At 40.7% G+C, this 26,784-nt stretch overlaps 1 protein-coding gene across 7 annotated transcripts in view; it reads left to right on the top strand.

Moving 5' to 3' along the window:
- The window catches only part of Ppp6r3 (protein phosphatase 6 regulatory subunit 3), a 107,436-nt gene that overhangs the window by 26,182 nt on the left and 54,470 nt on the right, over nt 1–26,784 (top strand). For all 7 annotated transcript variants that reach the window (XM_051193515.1, XM_051193514.1, XM_051193513.1 and 4 more), the window contains exons 3-6: nt 13,801–14,033; nt 18,711–18,897; nt 21,755–21,892; nt 24,920–24,985. In XM_051193515.1, coding sequence (XP_051049472.1) covers nt 13,807–14,033; nt 18,711–18,897; nt 21,755–21,892; nt 24,920–24,985 — 618 coding nt within the window. In that variant the 5' untranslated portion in view covers nt 13,801–13,806. The remainder of the gene's footprint in view (nt 1–13,800; nt 14,034–18,710; nt 18,898–21,754; nt 21,893–24,919; nt 24,986–26,784) is intronic.

Genomic DNA, 26,784 nt, shown 5'->3' with positions numbered 1-26,784 from the left:
TTTTGTTTTTGTTTTTTGAGACAGGGTTCTCTGTGTAGCTTTGGAGCCTGCCCTGGAACTAGCTCGTTTAGACCAGGCTGGTTGGTCTTGAACTCAGAGATCCGCCTGCCTCTGCCTCCTGAGTGCTGTGATTAAAGGCTTGTGCCACTACTGCCCAGCACCTCTCTCTTCTCTCTCTTCTCTTTACCTAATGCACTTTTCTTTTTCTTTTTCTTTTTTGAGACAAGGTCTCCCTCTGTGGTGCAGGTCTCAAATTCGTAGCTATCATCCTGCTTCAGTCTCCCATGTGCTGGGACTCTGCTCACTGCTTTGTGAATTCTTAAGAGTATTTCATTACATTAGTGTAATAATGTTTGCTTGTTTTTTAAAACTGGATTTTAAGTATTTTCTGAGTAAGGAGTTGTAAATTCTGTTTTATATGGTTTGTACTTCTTAAAAATTATTTTAAAAATATGCATGTTTTGCAAGCATGTGTGTCTGTGAACTATATGTGTACATGGTGTTGTAGAAGATCAAAAGAAGGCATTGGATCAACTGGAAATTTACAGATGATTGTGAACTGGGAACTGAACCTGGATCCCCTGGAAGAGCAGACAGTACTCTTAATCACTGAGCCATCTCTCCAGCCCCTACTTAGTACTTTTTGACTAATAAAATTCATTAATATTTTGTGCTAGGCTCTAATATTTCAGAAGTATTTCTGAGATTATTTCTGATAATTCTTTCATTGTCTTCTGTTTTTCTTTGTTGACAGAGGGCCTTAGCTTTTGCAGTAAGTACATAGAATGATCTCTTTCCTTTTGTTCGTCTTCTTTATCATTTCTGCTCACCAGCTTGCTGTCCTTTACTAGGATGAGGAAACATAAGGAAAGCAGGGCAAGCTCCAAAGCAATACAAAGAAACCCTGTCTCAAAAGACAAAGAAACAAAAGATGTTGATCAGTGACAACATTATAGATTTATCTTTGAAATGCATGTGTGTGCATATGCACATGATGTAGTGTCAGGGATAATAGAACAGATTTAGATTTAGGAAGCTAGTTTGTGTCCTTCCACCTATGGGTCCTGGAGATAGAACTCAGCTATTAGCTTGGTGGTAAGTGCCGTCAGCATCTCATGGCCTCAGAGTGTCCTTTTACATGGACAAGTGCTGCTGCAGCCGACTTCAGTTGAGTGTGCTAAGGATTTGGTTGGTGTGTGTTGAGTTTTGTTAAATCTTTTTTGACGCTGTCAAGTTGTTACATAGTAAATTCCCATCTGAAGGCTAAAGTGAGAGCTTCTCACCTTAACAGTCAAATGGCTTTTCAAAAGTGAATGAAAGTTTTCTTTGCCCTTGTGGTGGGTTCTAAAAATCACTACTTCATTGTGATTTGAGCTTAGAAAATTAATCTATTGTGTTTTTGTGTGGCAAACACATTTCCCATGTAATTTGTGATATCACAGGAAGGGCTAGAACAGTTTAACTTTCCCTGTGATCAAAGTAGCTGTGTGAATGACTGTAGTTCTAGGTGCTTGGGTTGCTTTCTATGCAGTTGTGGGTTGAATACAGCAGGGAACACATCACCATGTCACCAGCAGCTGTCATAATTTCCATAGCCATTTATTGTTCAATAACTGCACAAGAACTATTCTTGTTCAGAAAAATTCAGTCTTGCCCTAAGCTTAAAATTCAAAATAAAACCTTATTACCAGTAAGTCATTAAGCTACTTTGTGGCAGAACAAGTCATGAACTAATGACATATGCCTACAAGAAATGCATACAAGAGGAATCTCACTGTGAAAACATTTTATGTCATGGTGTGACAGCTTAAACATTTCCCAGTGCCTGCTGATGAATAGTAGGAGAATGGTTTACATTAACTTACAGTGTTAGAAGCTGGATAATTTTGTCCTGCTAAACCTCTTCTAGATCTCAGTTATCATTTTGTCTTGTGTTTTTGTTAATTTGTTTGTTTTTTGTTTTGTTTTTTGAGGTAGGGTTTTGTTGTTTTCCTGGGCTGTCCTAGAACTAGCTCTGTAGACTCACAGAGATCCTCCTGCCTCCCTCTGCCTTCTTGAGTGCTGGTATCAAAGGCATGCTCTACCACTGACCGGCCTTATTTTGTATTTTAAGCTGTAGATACAACTCTACCATGTTGAGTTGTTGCATGTTACAGCAGATTCTGTTTTAGATTGTCTTAGCTGATTTGAAAATTTTTGCCTGTGGCTGTTTCACGAAGACTGTTCTCAGAGAGGCCAAATCCTCAAAGAGTTGGATTTGTAGCAAAAATAGTAGAAGTCTTTTTTTCACTTTTCTCATTCCCTGCAGACTTTGACCTGCTTAGTGCTTCTGTGTACATATTTTCTAGTCTATTCCACTTTGGCTATGAAGAGAGGTTGGATCTGTTGTATGCATAACTCCTTCCCCCTTCTTCATCTAACAGTTAAACCACACCTTTAAACTGAGATCAGTATTAAATGTAGGTATACTTTGGGTAATTATTCCTTAAAGCTCTGACCTATTTTGTCATAGTCAGATACATTCAGCAACATGTTTGCCCTTCTCATTGGGGTAAATACTGTCTGGAACCCCATGCCTCTTGCCCTCATCTGGATGTGTTCCTCTTGACCTTTTCCATAGCTGCTGTGCCTTACTTTTGCTAGGCATCTTGGCTTCTGGTTTACTATGTGTTTGTCTTGCTTTGTGAAACACAGTTTGAGGGGCTGCTTGAAAAAGGGTAGGAATCTGCAGAACTTCTCTTTTTAAAGTGTCCTTTACTAGATGAGGCTGGTGTCATTTTATTTTCTTGTTCTGTGTTGCTTCTGTGGGTTTCTCTCCACTAGACAGATTTCAAGACTATCTTTGCAGATATGGAATTTCATGAACATCCAAGAGATTTTGTTTCACCAATGTTTGGGGTGGCCTGTGCAGGTAGGTTTCTAAAGACAGCTCTATTTGATTAATTCTGGAAAATACCATTTTACTTTTTGTGTTCACCATCAAGGTAGTAGATTATAGTGTGGTTGTGACAGTGCACACCTATCAGCTAAGTGCTGTGGATTTCAAGTTTGAGCCAAACCTTGCCTACATGGTGAGTTTTAAAATGTAGGACCATTGACTGGAGAGGTAGTTTAACAGTTATGAACCCTGCTGCGCTTGCAAATGACCCATGGTCACTTTCAAGGTCTCAGCTTCAGTGTGTTCACTCCCATTCATGAGTGTTTCTGGAAGTCAGAAAAGTACTTTGTGTGGTCCCTACTGTCAGTGATGAGATGTCTGTTTTTCTCAGTTAAAATTTATTGATCTCTGGTTCTGCAGCAAACCTGATGGTGATGTGCATTCATGTTAAGCCTTACAAGGTCTGGCCTGGCATTGCCCTTTCCCTTTTGACCTTCTGGTTCTGGTAGCCTTCTTTCCTGCTGTGAGGTTGCAGAAGTCTGGTGAGTCTCCTACTTTTGCTTAGATCTGGAGCACCTCCACTAGATACTCACTATCCTCTTTCCTCCCTTTCCTTTCTTCTTCCTGAGGCAGAGTCTCATCTGTATTCTAGGTTGTCCTTGAACTTGAACCTTGACCTCCTGAGTGTGGGGTTATAGGCCTGTATCACCATGCTTGGCCCCACTCCTTTGAGACTTATAATGGAGTCCAGTGACAGGCTGTCCTCCACAGACTGCTCTTGCTGTGGAGCAAATGTGGAGGCTTTGTTTCCTTTTTCTGTTAAGGCTTTCTCTGTGTCTTGTATTTTCAAGCAGTTGGCAACATTTGTATTATTCCTGCATTATTGACGCAATGCAAATTAGCATTAAAATGTTTCATGGGGGGGGGGGTTGGGAGTGGAGCATGCTTTTAATCCCAGTACTTGGAAGGCAGAGGCAGGTGGATCTCTGTGAGTTCAAGGCCATCCTGGTCTACAAAGTGAGTTCCAGGAGGTCTGTTACATACACGGAGGAACCCTGTCTTGGGGTGGGGTGGGGGTGTTTCATGGATTTAGTTCCTTTATTCCTTTTTCAAAGAAAAGTAGGATTATCAACAATGTTCTGGGATACCTGGATATGACAAAGCTGCTTTTTTCTTTTGTCTTTTTTTTTTTTGACAAGTCTGAAGAAACCATGTTGGGGCCAGTAAAAGCAATAGGCTTTGAGTTTGCTCTGCTTTCTCCAAGGAATTGCCTTCTGCCACTTCCCTGTAATCTGGGCACTCAGTAGGTGAAAGTAGGCCAGTGTAGAGTAGAGTTTGAAGTTAGACTCCCTATGTCTCCATAGACTCTGTAGGTCTCACAAACAAACAGAACACCATTGTGTTGGAGTGGGAGAGGTGGCGCTAGTATCATGTAGCTGAGATTGCTAATCCCACTGTCTCTATCTTCTAGTGCTGGGATTACAGATGTGCCTTACTGTGCCTTGCCTCCATTTTCCTTTATGTTGGAAAAAGTTGTTAATGACTAACTTTGGCTGTGCAAAGATTGTAGGGACTATTTCAGTACTACAAAAGGATTTTTGGTTAGTCACTGTAACACCCTTTTTTGTTTGTTTATTTTTTAGTGTTTTGAGACAGGGTTTCACTGTGTTGTGTATGCAGACCAGGCTGCCCTTAAAACTGAGAGATCCTCCTATCTCTGCCTCCTGAGTGTTGGGATTAAAGGTGTGCACCACCACCTCCCAGCAACTGCAACAATTTTAAATGAGGAAGGGCCTCATTGTTGCATACTATAGCAGGATAGGTGAGACATAAGAACTTCAAATTGAGTAGCCCACATTTTATGTACTGTAGGTGTAAAATATACATTGGATTTCCATAGGCTTTTCACTTGATTGATTTGTGTATATGCATATGTGTGTTTGTATGAGGACAACTTGTATGTCATTCCCCAGGAACCACTTGTTTTGAGACAGGATCTCTTGCTGCTCTGATTCTAATGGATTGTGCTAGGTTGGCTAGCTGGCCCATGGATTCACCTTTCCTGGCCTCTCAGTGCTGGGATTGTAAGAATGTACCACTGGGCTCTTTTATTTGGGTTCTGTGGAGCCAACTCAGGTTTTCATGCTTGTATAACAAGCAAACTATTGATTGAACTGTCCCCTCAGCCCTCTCTTACCTTTCTGATGTGCTACTGAAAAATTTTTACTTTGATATAGCTCACATGGTGTTTACATTAAGTAGGTGTCACTTGGAATCTAGGAGCCTCCTGGGAGGGTTGAAAGGAGGCTTGGGATATATAGGAATGAGTTTGAAATTGGGGCAGTGTGTGCTTCCATGCTTTTGAATACATATGCAAGAGTATAATTAATTAGTGGTTTAAAAATATTTCCTTAAAACAAAACAAAATAGACCTAGTTTCAACTCTTGGCCAGTTGTGTTTTATGTAAACTTTCACTCATTCCCTGCTCATATGAATTAGAAGAAATCCCGGACATCCTGTTGTTTTCCGCATCAGCATTTCAGTTTGTGTTCCTAAGAGAAATAAATCTATATTTAAAATGTAGTACTTGGATGTCACCATGATACATAAAAACAAATAAAATTACTCAGTATGAAAAAAATTTCTTTTATAACACTCTTTAAATAATATTAAAAGTTTCAGACACATTTTGTCCATGTGTTACTTGGACAGAAGCAGCTGCTCCTATTTCTGTTCTGTTTGTTGTGCTCCACATGTTTAGGTAACTACAACCACTGATGTGGGAGTTGTCTTGGCAATATTTACTGCAAGCCTGGTTTTTTGCTCTCATGTTCCCTTTGAACTTAGAATTGTGTGGGGCTAGTTCTGAAATGATACAGATTTGACTGGGCTAGCATAGTACTGTGTTGTAGGCAGAGTTTTCCTATCCTGTCAGCACTCCCAGAAACTTAATATTAATTGTAAATGCTCAGCAGATAGCTCAGGCTTATCACTAGGTCTTGTAACTTAAATTAACCCATTTCTATGGCATTTACCTCTCCAGCATGTCTTGCTTATCTGGCTGGCTGCTGACTCCTCTGGATCTCCTCCCTTCTTCCCAGAATTCTCCTAGTCTGATTCTCCTGCCCAATCTTTTCTGCCCAACTAGAGGCTAGTCAGCTGTTTATTAACCAAAGAGAGTGAGACATATTTACAGTATACAAAGATTGTTCCTCAGCACTGTGTACTATCACAGTACCTTGTGCCTCAGGGCTTCCTTTAATGTTCCACTGTTGGTAGTCTGAAATCCCTTACCATCTTGAGTTATTTTTGGAGTCTGAGCATTTTCTTTTCTTTTCTTTTCTTTTCTTTTTTTTTTTTTTTTTTTTTTTTTTTTGTCTTGCACCCAACCAGTCTTGGGTATAGTTGTCAAACAGGGCATGGTATGGACTGAACCCACTTCTTTCTGCAGAGAGGAGTTAGTTGAAACAGAGCTCTTTGAATGATGGTGTGGTTCTGAATTTGATGCTGTTATGGCTCTTGTTATTCCTGCAGTGCACAGTTCATTCTAGGGCAACCATCAGCAGTTTCTCTTTTCAGAGAAACCAGTAGCTCCTGGTATTTACGTCTTTTTTAGCATTTGTTGTCATTGTTCAGGGAGTCATATGGTATGTTGCTCTTGTGTCCTCTTGGGACTGAGAACACAGTCTTATGTTTACATTAGTATACTTTTCATTGTTATATAATCAAACGGATTTACTACAGTTTTTGAAAATATAGGCTAAATGAATCCTTAGTTGTTCCCTTGAATAACAATTAATTAGCACTAGCTTATACTTTCGGTGTCATGTAGATAATGTAGAGCCTTGGACTGGAGCAGTTCTCTCCTGAATCAGAAATCAGGATGCATTTTAACAAGACTCCCAGGTGACTCCTTGCCCATGAAAGCTTGAGGAACACTGCTCTAAGCTCACAGGTGTCATTTTGGCATGTTACTGAATAGTAGCTTCGGTTTGCAGTAGGTTGCAGCTGCTCAACTCCCACCCCACCCCCAAATCAGTTAATGTTGTGAGCTGCTAAGGCTTAAAGTGCTGAGATGAGGTCTCAGGACTGCAAGCTCCAGCAGTCCTGCAGCTGGCAATAGAATCCGGGGCTCTTTGGATACTTAGTTGCACTGGAGAGATTCCAAAAATATTTTAGTTAGGAATACTGCTTCTGTGACAAAACACTATGACCAAAAAGCATGGAGGAAAGGGTTTATTTGGTTTACACTTCATATCCCTATTCACTATCAAAGGAAATCGGCAGGAACCTGGAGTCAGGAACTGATGCTGACTGCTTATGGAATCTAGGATCACCAGCCCAGGGACGACATCACCCACAATGGGTTGCATTCCCCTCTTCCCCCCATCAACCACCAATTAAAATTCCTTACAGCTATGGGACATTTTCTCAGTTGAGGTTCCCTCCTTTCACATAAATCTAGTTTGTGTATCAGGTTGACATAAAACTTGCTAGCACAAGGGGTAATGTTGTTACTTGATGGAAACAAGTACATTATGCATGCTTAAGTTCCTTGGGTGTACTGGTCTTCTGTGAACAGGACTTTTTGATAGGTTCTACAGACTAGTGAGTGTTCTTATCACACCTCTTGCAGATAGTTCCTCACACCTGTCTAAAGCAAAGGAGCATCCTTCTTGCAGACACAGTCAGTGCTGACACACTTTGAAATAAAGGGCTCATGTCCAATATTGCCTTCCAGGGTCAACTTGATAGTATCAAATTAAAAAATAATCCTAATGGATCTGTAGTTGAAGCCTTCGTAGGAGGTAAATATATTCCAGAGATGATAGGTCCTTTGGCCGTATTTTGTGTAATAGATGACAGTTTTCACTGTAGGATGATGAAGACCAGCAGAAACCATCTATTGTGAGGTCAGGTGATTCCCTAATGACCTACTTGCTTAAAATGTCTGTTACTTTCATGGGGAAAAACATCTTCAAACTTCTTAGTTCAATTTGTAAAAGAATCCCAGGATCTTGATAAAGGGAGGGAGGTATCCTGGTTTCTCACCAAATCTGTCATATTGCTGGCCAGCTTCTTAGGGGATATTGAATTCCTGCTTATCCACAAGTTAAGTGTCACTTGGCTGAAATGTGGATTTTAAATATATTTATGTCTACTGCAAATCATTTTATAATAAATGCTAAAAAAATTTTTCCCCAGTGTTAAAGTTCATATTTAAAATAGCTTACGTTTTAGATAAATACTTCAAAACACAGGTCTGGGTTAAGAGATTAGAAAACCTGGGCTGTAGTTATTGTTTTTAAGCCTTAACTCTTTGGAGGCCTGTCACCCAACTCCCAAATAAATACATGGGATCTTTTTTTATATTTTTTTAAAAAAATTATTTATTGTTTTTGTTTAAAAAATTTTAAAATTTTACATATTGTTCCCAATTTCCTCTCCCTCCCCCCCAACATCTCCCCATGCCATTCCTCATCCACTCCCCAGGGATTCAAGTCATTTGGGGTAGGGCTTAGGCCCTCCCTCATGTCTTTAGGCTAAGAGAGTATCCCTCCATGGGGAATGTGCTCCCAAAGTCCTTTCCTGCACCTAGTTCCACTGTTAGAGGTCCCATAGACTGCCCAGGGCTTCTAACTGAAACCTATGTTTTATGGGGTCTGGGTCGGTCCTATGCTGGTTACCCAGCTATCAGTCAGGGGGCCATGAGCTTCCCCTTGTTCAGGTCAGCTGTCTCTGTGGGTTTCTGTAGCCTGGCTTTGACCCCTTTGCTCATCACTTCTCCCTCTCTGTAACTGGATTCCATTCTTACTTATGAATGTCTGGCCTTCACTTGGCTTGTTTCTAGCCAGCTTTTCTTAAATTGCCTTTTGCCTCTGGGCTTTTACTACCTTTCTCTATTTCTGTATATCTTTTCTTCTTTCATGTCTGGCTGTATAGCTGGCCCCCAGCATCCTCCTCTGAAGGCAGAGTTTCTGTCCCATCAGGTCCCACAGCTCTTTACTCCCAAATAAATACACAGAAGCTTATATTAATTATGAACTGTTTAGCTGATGGCTTAGGCTTCTTACTGGCTAGCTCTCTCTTAATTATTAACTCATAACTGTGGAAATGTGTATTTCCACATGGTCTTATCTTACCAGAGAATGCCCGGGTATCCTACCTTCCCAGTAGTTACATGGTCCGGGTCTCTCTCCCACTCCCTCTCCCTCTCCCTCTCCCTCCCCTCCCCCTCCCCCACCCTCCCTCTCCCTCTCCCTCTTCCCAGCATTCCTAGTCTGCTTGCCCCATCTATACTTCCTGCCTGAGTACTGACCAATCAACATTTATTCATCAACCAATAAGAAAAACATACATTCATAGCATACAGAAGTCCTCACCTCTATTTCTTGCTCTTCCCTCTTCTCTTTTTTCTCCTATTTATTCTCTCTGCCTGGCAGCCTCTCCTAACCCTCTGCTGCCTAGGTTATTTGCCATTCGCTCTTTATTAGACCAATCAGGTGTTTTAGGCAGGCAGAGTAACATAGCTCCACAATGTTAAACAAATGCAACATAAAAGAATGCAACACATCTTTGCATCATTAAACAAATATTCCACAGCATAAACTAATGTAACATTTTCAACTAATAGTTTGCAACACTTGGCCAATAGGAAGGCCATTCTGCTATACACATATACCTGATGGACACTATCACTGGGTATATTGTTTTGAGTGGATTGTAACAATCTTGGCAAGGCATAGGTCTCTAGGTAGCTTCCTTGTGTCAATTTGAAACTCAAAATTTTTTTCTTAACACTTCCATCATCTTTTAGGGCTGTTTTGGTGGTTAGCAACTAGCTAAATGTAACAGGGGCAGAATGTAGGTTTTGTGATCAATTGCACAATATAGCAAAGTTTCTCATCTACCCAATACCTACCTGTGTATACAGCTGGATGCCATTCCATGCATAGGGTGTACCTAGGAAGGCAGAGCAAGCTAACTGCACATCTGCAGGGCAGCTTGCAGCCTTTGTAGACAATGCCTGGATGAATTCAGGAGGTAAGAGAAGACAACTCCAGGAGGAACTTCTTGTAGGTCAAAAGACACTGTGCTTTCTGTGAATGGCCAGATAGTAAATAGTTTAGATTTTGTGGGCTACAGATAAACTCTGTCACATCCCTTCCTCCAACTCAAACTTAACCCCATAAAAAAATAAAAACCATTCTTACCAGGCAGATGGTTGGGTTGGGTTGGGTGTGTTTGCCAACCCTTGTTCTTGTTTCATCGTGACTAATCGGTCTTTTTGCAAATCCTGTATTTGATAGATTTCCTGCATAAAAATAAGATTTGGGTAGTTTCACTTGGAGTGGGTAAATCACTTGATTCATAATTGAGAGCTGTAACTGCAGTTTGTAGGCATCTTGGGCAGCCCCATAGGACCTTGATTCTTTCCATAACTCTGGAGTAGTGAGGCTGTAAAAAATAACAGTTTTAAAAAAGTTTGTGATTTTTAAAGATTTTACAAATAAATGAGCAGCCACTACTTTAGTAGAAGTTTGTAGATAACACTGATGGTGTGACTTTATGCCCCTAAACAAGAGACAGCCTTTCCCCTTTGTCTTCGGGAATTTAAAAAGAAAAATTGCTCTTGTTTCCTTTACTTTTTTTTGACATTATCTTCTGGTACTGTTTGTGCTTGTCAGCTGATTAGGATAAAATGACATGGGTTTTGTTTTGTTATTGGCCGTTTTCCCCCAATCTGAAAACCAAAGCAATGTGTATGTCTTAATCAAGGTTTCCTTCTACTGACTTTTCTGGACTGGTTTTCTGTTGCTTTTTTGCCATCTTTGCCTTGACTTCCTAATCAGAACTTGCTCAGCATTGTATTTAAATCAAGCAGCTGCTTTAATACCTTTAGCTTACTACCAGGGGGCTTCTATAAGTATCTTTTTTCCTCTCATCATAGATGAAAAAGGTTACTTATTTGTGTGACTGTTTTAGGAGTTGCATTTCTCTAGCTTGTCTTATTCATATTGTGTACATAGGAAAAGGCTGTGCTGCACTGGAAACCTCTGCCTTAGTTTTTTTTTTTTTTTTTTTTTTTTTTTTTTAAAGTGGAGCCATATCGTTGGTCTGTCTGTCTGTGTGTGTGTCATCCCCGACCCCTACCCCTCTCAAGTGAGGTGTGTGAATTTGGGTCATGTACACTGAACAGCTGTTTGTCCTTCCTTGGCTCTCAGTCTTCTTGCTGCTCAAGATTGTGAACAGATTGTCATGTGTCCTTGAGAGCATGTAAAGGCATTATAAACTGAGGCAATGACTTTGATAACACTTGATACTTGATAGCATTGCTTTCTGAAATGTGTTCCCTAAAAATTCTTGATCTTTCTTAATGAGGTTGCATGCTGAGCAGTCAGGCTCAGTGCTGAGCAGTACTGAGCATCTGATCTGTTATGGGAAATGGAAACTCCTCTGAAGAACCTACTATGCCCAGCATGCTTTTTAGCTTCTTATTCTTGGATCAGTCACTTTGACTAAGAGTGTGAGTAAAGTTTGTCTCTATAATTTCTCTATTTTTATTTTATTATTTGATTTTGGTTTTTCTAGACAAGATTTCTCTATGTGGTTCTGGTTGCCCTAGAACTCACTTTGTAGACCAGGCTGGCCTCAAACTTAGAGGTCTGCCTGCCTCTGTCTCCTGAGTGCTAGGATTAAAGACATGTGTTACCATGCCTAGCTAAGTTTTCTACTTTTAAAGAAGTAATTTTGAGGTAAATGTTCAGGAGAGCTTTGGATATGGGTGAATTTAACAAAACACCTAACTAAAAAAGTAAATCTGCTTTACATAAATAGGACCTTCTTTCCCTTTCCTGTTTGTTGGTAAGAACATAGAGATATTGGTGAGCTTTTCTGGTGGTAACCTTAAGAGGATGCACTTAGCTGAGTGGGTATCAAAGCTATAGGTGGTCAATAGCTTTTGTTTGAGAACATTCAACCTTGTGCCTCACCACTCCCAAGGAAGTTTCTGCCAGCCTTCTGAGGCTAGCAGACTTTGAGTGATTCTGTTGCTGCTGACAAATAAATGTGCTGAATGACTGTATCTTGTTATTACCTACTGACTAGAAGTGGCCTTTGAGACCTCTGTCACATTCCATGTCTAACAAATGCCTTTGGCTTTGTGACTTAAAGAAGAAGCATTTCATGGTTGTGGGCATGAAGACCAAGTTGAAGAAAGACTGAAAGTGAAATGTTGTGGGAGGTCGACTGTCCGTTGTTTCCCATAGTGACTTAGGATAGTAAGATTGTCTAATCTTCAATAATTAAGTTCTAAAGTTTAGTTCTTTCTTGCATTATATGACCTTAGACTTTTAGCTATTAATGAACTCACTGGCTGCTTTACAGCAGGTTTTCACTCCTTCACTAGAAGAATTATGGCTAGGCTTCATTAATTGTTATTTGTTGCTGAAGATGGTGGTTCTATGGAGATTATGGTCTTCATTTTCAAAAGAGTTGCTTTCTGCCATTTCCAGGTTTTTGTTCTTGTTTTTTTTTTTTTTTTTTTTTTTTTTTTGAGATAGTTTTGCTAGTCAAGATTGGTTACAAGCATGCAGTAATCTTATTGCCTCAACTTGCCAAGTGCTATTTTTAGGAATGAAATTTTTTTGCTTAAAAAGTTTTAAAAATTAATGGGTAGCATACTTATGGAGGTCAGAAGATAACTTAAGCTGGTTCTTTCCACCCTGTGAATCTTGGGGGATCAAACTCTGGTCTTTAGGCTTATCAGCAAAAACCTTTACCTGCTGTGCCACCTTGCATTGTGTTTGTTTGTTTTTCTGAGACAGGGTTTTTCTGTGTAGACTTGGTTGTCCTGGAACTCACTTGTTTTGTATTTAGGTAGGGCCTCTTTATGTAATCCTGGTGATAGCTGTGTAGACTAGGCTAGTCTTGAACACACTGTGCCTCTGCCTCTGGAGTGATGGGATCAAAGGTGCAGGCCACCATACCCAGCCAACATTAAATTCTCAAAGCGTGAATGAATTACTTCCTGCCTCACTAGAATTATGGGTTCTTGCCAGCCAGCCTGGCTTGGATGAGTTATTTTTGCAGGTTAAATATCATTTTTAGTTTTTTCATTTAGCAGTTTTAGCATTTTAACCAGCTAAAAATATTTTCTGTGATGGACAGGGAGCTCACAGGTTAAGAGTTAATTTTGAATTCCAGTTCCTACTTGATGACTCACACATAACCCATATCTCTAGTACTAAAGTATCTAACCCCCTCTTTTGGCTTCCATGGATAATCCATGAAGGTCATGCACATATAAAATAAAAATAAGTACATTTTTTAAAAAAAAAGTCAGTAGAAAGTCTAAAATGAAAGCTAATAAATTTGTAAAAAAAAAAAAAAATTCTGAGAAGGGGAACAAAAATCTTCTTGGTGTTACTAAGAAATCACTTTGTGCTGGGCAGTACTAGTGCACTTCTTTAATCCCAGATCTTGGGAGGCAGAGAGGCAGGTGAGTTCAAAGTCCACCTGATCTACAAAGCAAGTTCTAGCACAGCCGGGGCTTGTTACAGAGGGAAATCCTGGCTGGAAAAAAAATATCAAAAAGAAAAATCATTTTGTAAACTGTGCTAGTAGTGGCACACAATTTTAATCTCAGCACTTGGGAGTCAGAGGGAGAAAGATCTTTGTGAGTTCAATGATAGTATTGGTTGGTTTACAGAACTAGTTCGAGGACAGCCAAAGTTACACAAAGATACCATGTCTCAAAACAAGAAATCATTTTGTAGGTTCATCATGAAACTGCTTTAATTTTATGTTAATGCCAATGTGGCATTGTAGACCAAAACTGAACAAACCGAACTGAAATTTGTTTTACAGAAAATTAATAAATAAAGCTGAAATTTTATGAACTACTTTCTGTTTCATTTAGACCAGCATGTTTTGGAAATTTGATCTTCACTCATCATCCCACATAGACACACTTCTAGAGAGAGAAGATGTAACACTGAAGGAGCTAATGGATGAGGAGGACGTCTTACAAGAGTGTAAAGCACAGAACCGCAAGCTCATAGAGTTTCTTTTAAAAGCAGAATGTCTCGAAGACTTAGTCTCATTCATTATAGAAGAGCCACCTCAAGACATGGATGAGAAGATCAGATACAAGTAAGAAAATAGCATCTTTGCCTTAGGCTGGAGTAGAAAATGATTACTCTTGTTGTCTAAGAATTCCCTAGAGCCACTGTGGCCATTCAGGTTAACATGGTCAAGAGCTACAGGTTTAATAGGACACACAATCCATTCTAGAGCCAACTCCAGTGAATCACAGGCATGTCATTTATTCTCAGCCAGAGTACAACATGCTTTATAAGTGACAAGCCAACTTCTCATATTAGTAAGACATTCAAGTAAGTATTTTCTTCACTTTCCAGATAGGAAGTCAGAAGTCTCTTACTAACCAGGGTTACTAGGGGCCTAGTAAGAACTTGGGTTTCAAGAGTGCTACTTTTATAGTAAGGTCAGCCTTTCATTGCCTGAGCATTAAGTGTGGATCTTGGTGAATAGCAGTGAAGCTGTATTTAATCAGGGAGTGCCCTAATAAATTAAATAGAGGGCATGTATCTACTCATGGCTAGTTTAATTGAATCTGTATAAACAGCACAGTAAATGAGATCCTTTATTGCTGCCATTTGTAACACTTCTTTACACACCTCTGGGAACATCTTCATGGGCATTTTAGTATTAGAGTTGCAGTTATTTCTCAATATCCAACATTGTTGAAGTAGTCAGCATCTCCCACACTAAAGATGAGTCCCTTCAGAAGTAAATGTATGTAGTGATTCATTGAACAGACATTAGCCTTCCTGCCTCGGATGATTTTCTTTAGATATCTTTTTCTTCTGAGAGAAAATTAAGCTGTCAGCAAAATAATACTTGATACCTTTAAAGTTATTGGTGGTTTGTGTTCTCAAGGAGGCCCTTTTTTCTGCCAGCCTTTAAGATTGACACTTAGCTATCAGTGAAGACCACAGCCTTCAGTGGAGACTGGTTTCTTAAAGAGGAAGAAAAGTATGTACAGCATAAAAATACTAGTGTATTTCTGTTCCCAAACACCTTGCTGCTAACATGTTAGTTAGATGGCACTTATCCAGATCAGAGGTGGAGGTGATGTGGTAATAGGTCCAGGATAATAGGCCTTCAATCAAGCCATTTGGAGTGGTGTGACCCTCTGTTATTGGAAGCTGTAAGTACACAAGCAGTTTTCCTTCTTAGGTCTGTCCTCATATTCAGATGAAGTTATTCGTTCTAATGCCATAATCTTTATGAATTGCTTACTTACTGAAAGGAAAGTCCCCATGCAGTCTCTGCTGCTTAGATATGAAAGCTTGGCAGTGATGCTGCTTATTTGTGTTGCTATGCTGCCTTTGAAGATCTAAGAGCAGGCAGCCTCTCACACACAGCCTCCTACATGTACTAGATGGTGCCATTTGGAGGATGAGGAGTTGAGTTAGGTGGGAGCAGTACTCTTATCTACTGTGCCTCTGGCCCAAAGCCACCGTTAGTGTAAAATGTACCTTAGGAGACTTGAACACCTGTATTAGCATGGAGAGCCTTTTGGAAGGAATCTGAAACTTGTTTCAGGAATAAGATTGATTGTTATGGTCAGGGAAAGCCAGAGTAAGAAGTGAAACCATAGCTTGTCAGAGAAGTCCTTTGGAGAAGAAAGCAGGCTAGGACAGAATAGCTGATGGTAGAGGGATTCTAAAGGCAGCTTTGTTTGGAGCCAAGCAGAACTGAAGACATTGTCATTGCAAGTGCTTGACAAGGTTCAGCTAGACTTAAAAGTCTTGAAACCTAATGTGCGTGGATGTTTGGTGTACCTTAAGAACAAGGCAGCCTCATGAATGGAGGTGAGTAGAAAGAGAGAAGGCCTGGGGTGAGTTCAGAGCACCCTCCAAAACAAGCTACCAAAGGTTTTGAGCAGTGAGTGATAGGTGTTGCCTGACAGTTGTCTTGGCCTGCTAGTACTGCCCACTCTGGGGCTCTGGGCACTAGGGTACTGGAATAGAAAGGTAAGGTCAGTTAAGCTAGTAGCAATCAGCAGTGAAAGATCTCAGTAGCCTTTTGGGGGAGCTTGGTTTATAATTTAGACATATAAAATGAAGTTAGAACTAGAAAAGCCTCCTTGGTGTGAGGTGGAGAGGGAAGGATTAGGAAGGAAGGAGTATTAACAGTATTACCCCAGGTAGGCAATAGTGGAATACTATAACATTGAAGGTAGATGTCAAGGGAAGATCAGTCATTGACTTCAGCCTTGTCAAGTTTGAGGTGCCTGGCTGGTATGGAGTAGAAACAGAATCGCAGCAGGTGGATGGGTGCCATATGATGGCATGAAGCTGGCTGAAGTCACCTGTGGAGCTGATGGGAGGCAGACTCAGAAACTGATGAAGGAGGCTATTAACTGGACTGAGGAGTAGCCAGGGCAAGAAGAAAACAGGTAGAGGCTGCCACCTGGAAAGCTGCTGAAGACTGGCTTAAAGGAGGAAAGAGGAACCATGATCAGAGACTGCTGCTATAGAGATTCCCCAAGTTTGCAGTGTGGCAGTATCAACTCCATTGATTCAGGATCTGAGAACCTGGCTGAAATGGCTCTGAAGAAGATTGGAACATAAGCCAAGACATCTCTGTGAGGTTACTTTTTAGCAATGAGGGAGCACATGGTAGCTGAAGGCAGATCTGGAGTCGGGAGGTATAGTTGTTTTGTGCGCTTCCTAAAGAGAAGAAATAATAGAATGGTGCAGTAAAGAGGAAGCCATATCAGCCAAAGGAGTGGGCTGTCTAGTAGTGCCTTGTACTACAGCAGGTGGGAGAAATTAGTAAAGTTTCTGCAGTTTATCCTAGAATGGTGGTTCTCAGCTTGTGGGTCATGACCCCTTTGGAGGTTGAACAGGGGTTTAAGATCATTGGAAAACATAGATATTTATGTTATGTTATAGTAGCAAAGTTATAATTATGAAGTAACGACAAAAAATAATTTTATGGTTGGAGGGCTCACAGTACATGAGGAACTATATTAAAGGGTCACAGCATTAGGAAGGTTGAGAATCACTGTCCTAGAAAATACAGGGTAATGCAAGTTGCTGATACTCATTAACCACATTTTCAATGTCAGCTCCTTATCATGTTTCAAGCCTGCAGCCCATAGTCTTTCCTTCTATCAATCTCTCATATAGTCACTATGGTTGTTTTGTCTCCTGCTTGACTTGAGCAGCCTTTAAACTTGCCATTGCTGTGACTAGCTGGCATTCTCCTGACTAGCTCCTGGCTGGTTGATAGAAGAATGTGTTTCAGTAGAGAAAAGGGAACTGTGGTTAAATCTAGTGTTGTCTGATAAGTCTCTGTTAGTCTCCTGTGGCCATTGGAAAGAAGTAGCTGGCAGTTCATAGCATGAAGAACATAGGTCTACTGCCTGGTTTTCAAAGTAAGTGGTCTGTTTGTCAGAGACGAACATGGTTGAGGTTGCAGGTTTTTCTAAACCCGTGAGGAAATAAATGCAGAGCAGATACCAGCTGCTTCCTGTGGGCCTGTGGCCTACTGAGTGAGATCATAGTGAAGAATGACAGGGGGCTGTTTTCTTGCCTGTTCCTTGCTGCGTCCAACGGGGCAGTCAACGACGAACTGGGAGACACCTAGGGGAATTGAAGGGTAAGGGAGGAGAAGAAGAACAGCAAGTCCATATTCTGATGAAGCTGTCAAACTTTATTTTCTCAGGGGAGGCTTATGTAGGACCATGGGCAGGATGTGAACGGGGTTTTGCAAGTGGGCAGGGTGAAAGGGTCATAGAAGGAAGGCCCTGAACTAATCTTTAACTGGCTGTAAAACTGCAGCAGGAGGAATATCCTGAGCTATTCTTTAACTGGTTGTAAAACCGCAAGCCTGTATCTAAGAATGCTCTCCTAAACATTCTGCTTGCTTGCTTCTTAAGAGGCAATAATTTTCTATCTCAGAGTACTGAGGTATTGAGGATGGTGATGGTCCCCAACAGTTCCTAGCCTCCCAAAACTCTGGAAGATTCTTGTGGAAAGCATAGGTTTGCATAATGTTCTATACTCATCCCCCAGTACCTCAGGCTGGTGTCCTGTTTGTCCATTCAGTATATCATCATAGGTGTTTTCCTTAGATGGGCTGGAGACTGAACATTTGATAGCTTATCAGAACTTTATCATCCCACTTGTAACCCACCTGAGCTGAGCACTGACCTGCCCGTGTATCTGCAGTCATTGCCATGGCTGTGTGTAAAACAGTTTCCTTGAAACCAGCAACCCCTAACTTGTCTCTCATGAGTTTGCTTCTTTGCCCATATGGGCTCTGATAGTTGTCAGGACACTGTACCCTCACTGAGAAATTTGTATTGTTACAGTGTGACATCCTTGGCTCTTGAGTCCTATGCATGCACCATAGTTGTGATGCAACAGAAATGTATCTTATTAAAACTTGGTTTAGCTGGGCGTTAGTGGTGCAGGCCTTTAATCCCAGCACTCCAGATCTCTTGAGTTTGAGGCCAGCCTGGCCTACAGAGCTAGTTCCAGGACAGGCTCCAAAGCAATACAGAGAAACCGTCTTCGAAAGACAACAAACAAACAAAAACTTGGTTTAAAGGCATTTTTTTAGACAAATTAGAAAATTCATTTTAATTTATGAGGTTAAATGGTTTGAAGGTGTTTTAAATCCTAGTAGATGATTTTGATGTTTTCACAGATTTAGGAGACCTTTCTGATGTGTCCTGTGCTTGATGTGATAAACTGTTGCTATTAGATGATAATGCAATGTCCTATTTTCTAGGTATCCAAATATATCTTGTGAGTTGCTCACTTCTGATGTCTCCCAGATGAATGATAGACTGGGGGAAGATGAGTCCTTGCTATTGAAATTGTATAGCTTCCTCCTAAATGAGTCCCCCCTGAACCCACTACTTGCCAGTTTCTTCAGCAAGGTGCTAAGTATTCTTATCAGCAGAAAACCAGAACAGGTAAATACTGTTTTACAAAGGTAAGTATCTGAGCTGTGCATCTCTGAGGCGAGGGACTTTGCTGTAGTTTCTGCACTTGCCTGAGGTCTAGTTTCAACAAGAGGATGTCTTTTAGGTTGTCAGTAGTTTAAGCAACCCTGGTTTACACATTTTCTTTTGACATACCCTTTTAAGGATTTGTTAGTAGCTGTTAGCATACTTTGATTTCTTCTCTGGACAATTAATCAGAAGCATCTTTGTGAGGGTAGTAGGTTGAATCTGAGTATATAGCTGATGGCCCCCTAGGTTTAACAGTTGCTTTGCTTTGTTGTTCCCTGAAAATGAATCTGATCAGTGCTTTGTACACAGTGGTCATTTATTTTACTTAGATATCTGGATGCCTAGCCAGCCTATAGCATTGGGTAAAGGCACATACCTCACTTTTCGTATAGATACTTCCCCTTGACCCTTCTGGTTTTTTCCTCCCAATTCAGATGTATGTGTGGAAATGTCAGGAGTGGCTCCCCAAGTGTTGCCTTTGGGTCACTGTTCATTTGTTCCCTCCCTCCCTCCCTCCCTCCCTCCCTTGTTCTTGATTCCTACCCCTGCTTTGTAGAATTAGGTGGAATCTGACAGGGAAGGCTTTTGGCATATCATACAGTTCACACTGATGCTTGCCGGAATTGGAGGATCATTGCCGTTGTTGTGAAGGCCCAAGAGCTCTCTTCCAAGAAATAGCTAGACCCACAGATGCTGAGTGCAAGCTAACAGATTATCAGTTGCAGCAAGCAAGGGTGAATGTGGTCAAGCTGGTGAGACTTGGCATTCTTCATGGTAGACAACAGCTGATATTGCTATTAGCATATATGAAAGGACTGAAATTATTTTTGACCCACTATGTTCTGTGCTCTGCTAAGGATGGGTCCATGTTTTATTTTAGAAGGATGGAGTATTTTTGTTGTTGTTCAAATATAGTTCTTATTTGAATAGAGCAACTTTTCCAATTATGTTGGAGGAAAATCCTTTGCCTTGGGTCACAGCCCCTAAGGCATGGTCTGAATAGTGTATAGATTGTCTCCTATTTTGCCCTTTCCACATAGAAGTCAAAGTATCACTGGAAGTTGTAGATTGCAAGCTGTCACATCACCCTGGCACAGTTAGTTCAGAGATGGCTACTTAACATTATTAAGACATGCTTCATTATGTTTTTCTCCTCATGTCTGTTATTGGGACCCTGGCTGATGAGCTAGGGCTTTGGTGTTTATAAGATAAAGGTTAAAATATGTGAAAGGCTTTCTGAGACTCTACATATTGACACTAGGGCTCAGTTCTGTTATTTGTCTGGCAGTAATAGTGTGTACCAGTTGAACCCCTGGGTGAAGAGTCCCATCACCTGCTTGCTCCTTGTTTCTCCAGCTAGGATTTCTTGGATGATAATGAGGCTATAGCAACATTGCTTGTATAGCTGCCAAAAAAAAGTCACACTTGAATTATGTTTCCTGTTGCTTGATAGAGTTAAGACTAAGACACTGTAGGGATAACAAATGGTCATATTTGTGTGGCTTTACCAGAAGGAGACTCTTTAGCTTCTAGAGCAGATTGTCCAACTGTTGGCAATGTTGAATGGTTTAGCCTTCAACAACAATGTCTATAAAGTACAGGCTGTGTAGTGGTCCTTGCTGTACTGTTCTCAGCACCAGGACCAGTTTTTTTGGTCACTTGTAACTTTTATAGGATTCAGCTGTTAGTGGCATGACTGCCACTCCTTGAAGAAATGCAGTGACTCATTTTGAAATTACTTGTGGTTGTAGTCCTACCTGTTCTGGCTGTTAAGCTTCTTCATGCAGGTTAGTAGAAGGCCTGTGACTCTTTCAGCTTACAGATTTGAGTTTAAATTCCAGGGCAGCCACCTTTTAGTTCTAGGAAATACGTAATAATGTCTTTGAGCTTAGGCTTTCTCATCTAGAACAATTAATTTCCACCTTCTAGGACTTAGTAAAAAAACTGCCACTCTGTGAAACTCTCCTAGGATATGTGGTAGGGTTTTAATGGATGCTGTGGGCCCACAGACAAAAAGAAGGTAACACAGGAAGCTATAGAACAGAATCATCATTTCTATTCCTAATTCATTTTCTCTCAGCACTGCCCCCTCTTCTCAATCTCCTGTTGTTAGTCACACATGTGGCAGTGCAACCTAAATCACCTCTGGACCAAGCAAGTTAGCTAGTTGGAATCAGAAATGTTAGCTTTTAATCTCTCTCGTTAGAATAGTTTTTAATATTCTGCATTTTGATTTTAAGTTCAGTGAGGTTGCTTTATATATATAAATTATAAAGGTTTTTTTTTGGGGGGGTTGTTTTCTCTACATGCATGTGTACTGTGTGTATGCCTAGTGCCCACAGTGACCAGAAAAGGGTGTTGGATCCTTTGGAACTGGAGTCACAGGTGGCTGTGAGCTACCATGTGTGTGCTGGGAAATCCGGGTCTTTTGGAAGAGCAGCCAGTACTTTCAAGTAGTGTGTATATATGTGTGTGTGTGTATATATACATATACATATACATATACATATTTACTATTTGTCAATTTGTGGGGTTTTTAAATGCCTCTTTTGGGGGGGCAATGAACAGTGAAAATGAAGATAAGACAAAGGTTCTATTGGCTGTATTTGTAGTGAGAATGCATGCTGATTTGGGGAGGTAATTTTATTTAAGGGTTTTGAATATTGTAATTGTCAGCCAGTCTCCCCATTTGACATCTATTTGCTAATTCAGTGCCTACCTGTCCTTAAGCTAACTGGTAGGATTTGGGGGAATGTTCGTCATTCTATGTTGTATGCTTCAAGTTATGCATCTTTCAGTTTGATTTGTTTTTCTCTAGATTGTGGATTTCTTGAAAAAGAAACGTGATTTTGTGGACCTCATTATAAAGCACATAGGAACTTCTGCTATCATGGATTTGTTGCTCAGGCTCTTGACATGTATTGAGCCTCCACAGCCCAGGCAAGATGTTTTGAATGTGAGTAGAGATCTGAGCAGCTGGAGTCTGGGGTTGGGGATGCTGTTATGTAGGCCACTGGGCTGTTGTATGCTGAGGAAATCCTATAGGCTGAGGAGGCATAGAGATATGAGGCAGGGAGGGAGTTTCACAACACAAAAAGATTCTGATTTTTATCTTACTGTTTTGAGACTGGCTATCTTGGAATTCATTATATAGAACAGGCTGGCCTCAAACTCACAGAGATCAGCCTATCTCTGCCTCCTGAAGTGCTGCTGAGATTCAGATCTTACAAGTTCAGGGCTCAGGATGCAAAGATACCCCCTAGGTGTGTCAGATACAGTGTTATTTGCCCTTTAATGGTTTGTTATGTGGACGGTGAGTGTGTTGAGGATTTATTATAAAGCTGGGTCTAAATGTAAACATGACAAGGCTTTCTAAGAGTATGACAGACTTTCCTCATACAGGAGGGTCAAACAAGGAGAATGGGGGTACATGGAAAGGGCCCATTTTTAATTTAATTTAATTTAAATTCAGAAAGGTAGTAATTTTAGGATATGTGCATCTTGAGTAGTTAGATGTCTTAAGTGAAACAAACTCAAGGGAGGTTTTAATAATCTGAAAATAATGTTTTTGCTGGGCTCTTGACTATTCCTTTCCTCAATTTTCTTTGCCTCCTGGAATTGTTCCTTATGGATCCCAGTCAGGTGTGGTTGTGCATGCTTATAATGCCAGCACTCTGTAGTATGAAGCAGGGTTTTAAGTTCTAGCCTGCCTAGGCCAAAAGAAATAAATAGCTGTACCCCGTTAAAAATGAGTTTCTTTGAAAATTCTAATTTTAAAGACCTAAGGGAACAAATAGACTGAAGGGTCTGTGAAAGGAAGGTCTACCGGGGGTTGTCCATTACAGGGCGCACACTGCAAAGATGCCCAAGCATGTTTGCTTTATTTGGTAGGTGGGAGCTGGATCTGGCAAGGTGACCCAGTTGAGTATTGCAAGCAGGTTCCCAGGGACGTGGAGGACAAGGCTTCATATGAAGGCACCTTACTCCTTCTGTGTATTTCTGTAGGATCTGGGTCTTTTCTCAAAAGTGGGTCAAAATTCTAGGAAAGACTGTTAGAGCCGGGGGATAATGGTCATTTTATGTATGGCTTAGTACAGGGGGAGGTTTATCAAGTGTGGTTTGCTCTAATGGATCTATTCCTCAGGCTACTACTGAGTTGAAATTTTTAGGCCCTTTTTCCAAAGAGGTATGCTTTTGGGGAAAGTGTGTGGTCAGTAAGGGGAGAGCAGGTTAGGGGGAAATTCCTTAAAGTCTTGAAGGTCCAGAAGTGGGCTTGGAGTACAGTTACTTGTGAATAGCTATGGAGAGAACAGATGTTCAAGACTGAGTGTACATACACCAATGTCCCAGCCTTTCTTGTGGTCAGGAGCACATACTTTAGGGTATTGCTATCAGAATGTGGCTCCAGGTAATACTGTGGGAAGTTTTTTTTTTTTTTTTTTTTTTTTTTTTTTTTGTTTGTTTGTTTGTTTGTTTTTTTTAAATCACATACCTACTAATTTCTGGGAGATTTGTAAAATTAGATCTTAGATTTATGAAAATCTGAAATGTATTAAATCTTATTTGTGAAATAGATCTTAAGGGCCATCAAGATGGCTCAGTGGATAAAGGCACCTGCTGCCAAACCTGACAATTTGTGTTCTATCCCCAGAACCCATATGTTGGAGGAAGAAAACCCACTCTGACCTCCATATATGTGTAATAGCACACACATGAAACAAAATATAGCTGTTGGGCTTCTGTTATAAACCTTCCCATTAGTACTTGTTTGTATTATCCTTTGATATGTTCCCTGTGAGGAGCCAGAGACAGCAACAGGAGTTTGTCTCTGTGCTTTTAGCAAATTGTATTTAGTTTCTTGCCCTCAACCCCATTCTCTGTCATCTTCAATCTTTGGAGGTCAAGTGGCCTTTCTCAATGCTAAACCTCTTTATATTTTGTGGTATTCTGTTCCCTTAGTGTGGGTCCGTCTGTCTGTCCGTCCGTCCGTCCATCCATCCATCCATCCGTCCATCCATCCATCCATCCTTTATTTTCTGCTCTGATTCCTTCTGTAGCTTCATTCACTGAATCTTATGTAGAGGTTACAAAGAGATTGTTATGGTTCTAACAGTTCTACCTGTGAGATAGGCAAATGACCTTCTCTTTGTAGGGTGCCCCAACCAGGCCCTAGTTTTTCCTGCAGTGGGTTTGGTTTGAGTTTCTAAAAGCACCTTTTCATCCTGTAGGAAGCTTTCATGTTGGATTATCTTTGAACTGCTAGCTGCAAAAAATGGCCCAGAGACTTACTAGTTATGAAAAGCTTGGCCTTAGCTTAGGCTTTTCCCCAACTAGCTCTTACAACTTAACCCATATTTTAAAAATCTATGTTCTTCCATGTCCTGTTACCTCTTCTTAGTATGGTAACTCAGAGCAAGCATATCTGACTTGCTCTGAGTCTGCTGGTGAAATCCGAGCCTAGATTCCTTCTCCCAATTTCTCTCACTCTGCCTGGAAGTCTTGCCTATTTTATCCTGCCTAGATATTGGCCATTAACTCTTTATTAAACAAATCAGAAAGGTGCCTTAGGCAGAGATATCTTTACAGTGTAAACAAATATTCTGCAACAGTTCTCTTAACCTAGATCCTTGGCACTAAGTGTTGTTTTTCATTCATCTGAAGTTGAGAGCTGACAGTCTCTTAGAGATAGTGTGTAGCCCATTTGCTCAAGTCTCCCAGTAGCCAAAGTACAGCCATGTAAATCCTGAAAATATCTAGTTGACACCATTGGGACTTGGGACTTGGTGCTTGCAGTCACTCTTAAAATAATGTATTCACTACATTTTCCTTGGGGGACTTTTTAAATTTTCTGTAGTGTTCAAAGTCCAGAGAAACCTGTAAATTCCACTTAAAGTGTGATGGCTATTTCCAGTATGTTTATCTTCACTGGGGCTTGAGCAGGAGCCACTGGTTGCTATGATCACTTCTACAATGTGTTTTGCAGTGGCTAAATGAGGAGAGAATTATCCAGAGGCTTGTGGAAATAGTTCACCCATCGCAAGAAGAAGATGTAAGTTCTCTTATGAATTATTTTTTCATATAAAAACTGTTATTGGCCACATAATATACACATATATTTGTGAAGGGGATCAGAGGGAATGGTGTTTCCTACATTGTGAGGAGCAGGAGAGCACTATCTCCTAAGAGCTAGGGTCATGCTAAACCTACTTTGTGATAAATCTCCATCCGCACTTATTTTTCTTTTGTACCTGCTTTTAGCTTAGGTGATGGGGCCACATCTGCATCTTGAGAGGTCTGGCTAGAGCTTTGCAAGCATCACAACAAGGTCTGGGTCACCACTGAGCCTAACTGTGATTTTGTAGTCCTGGTCCTGACCTTGAAGCCTCAAATAGGCTCAATCTGAGTGTGGAGGCTAAAGATAGACATTGTGACTGTGTCTGCCCCTATCTCTTCACCATCTCCCCTGGTGCTGGAGATCAGACACAGATATGGCAGTGGTTATGAAGCTTGAATTGGTGTTAACACATTAAATCCTGTCTTGAGTGGTCAGGGTATGTTTCCCTGAGGTTTGCAGCATTAGTCCTCAAGTATCATGCTAAACTGTGTGAGATTGGTATCCAAAGTCAACCATGAACTATAGGCAGGATAGCTCTGTATAGTTTAACCTCGTGTCTATGGAAGAGTTGGATTTAGGGGGTCCAGAGTGTGTTTGAGGCCTTAAGTCCTCATCACATGCTTCTAGATTGCTGGTTAGAATGGCGAATGAGCAGCATGAATGAGCAGGGCAGAAGGAGCTGGGTTTTTAACCAGAGGTTATTTAATGATAGATTTTTCTGTAGGGGTGAATTTACCCTCTTCTCTAAATAGTCTGCTTAAAATTTTTTTTATATATCTGGAGCAGTAATACAGTGTTTCAGAGCACTTGTTGCTTTTGCTGAAAACCTGGCTTCAGTTCCTAGCACCCACATGACAACTCATAACTAACTCAGTTCCAAAGGGTCCACACCATCTTGTTTCTACAAGCACCAGGCACATAAATGGTGCACATGAAGTAAAAGTGAATCTAAAAATGTTTTTCATGCCTAGAGTATATCTAGGATGTATTCTTCACATCTCTGCCATCCCCTCTTGGGATTGTGGGGTGCATGTTCCCTTGCAGTAGTTGCTATTGTTACTAGAGTTGATAGTCTTCATGCATCCCGGGGCTTGTGTATGTCAGGTGCTAAGGAAGAACTCTGGTGCAAGATCTATCTAGAAAAAGGGCACTAATTTCTTTTTGTCTAGGTAGGAGCTCAGTAGTTCCAGAAGGTCAGTTCCCATGTTCTAGGATCATGGCCAGTTGTAGGGTGTCTTTCCATAAATAGGCTTATTCCTCACTGTATTCTTGATCAGAACTTTGTCTTACAGGGCTTTACATTTGTCTGTAGAGTCCAACAGAAACTGTAAAGGAGAAACTGGGTTCTTGAAAATTTTAATTTAATTTTTTGTGTATGGGTGTTTTGCCACCATGTTTTATTTCTTTGGAAAAACAGCCCCATTGCTACTCATTTGTTAAATACGTGTTTAGTTTTGTAAGAAACCATTCTTGGTTGCTACACTCTGGTTTTCTGCTCCAATATGCTTTACCTGAAACTTTTTTTAAAAGTAATATGTTTAGATTTATTTCTTTTTATGCTATATGTGTGATTATTTTACCTGCATGTATGTATGTGTACTGCAGGCATAACTGGTGCCCACAGAGGCCTGAAGAGTGTGTCCAACCCTCTAGAATTGGAGTTAGCAATGGTTGTGAGCTACCATGTGGATGCTGGGAATCAAACCCAGGTCCTCTGGAAGAGCAGCTAGTGC

The sequence above is a fragment of the Phodopus roborovskii genome, unplaced genomic scaffold (assembly GCF_943737965.1).
Source record: "Phodopus roborovskii unplaced genomic scaffold, PHOROB, whole genome shotgun sequence".
Lineage (NCBI taxonomy): Eukaryota > Metazoa > Chordata > Mammalia > Rodentia > Cricetidae > Phodopus > Phodopus roborovskii.
Note: the sequence above shows the minus strand (reverse complement) of the source record. Positions and strands in the feature narration are given on the sequence as shown.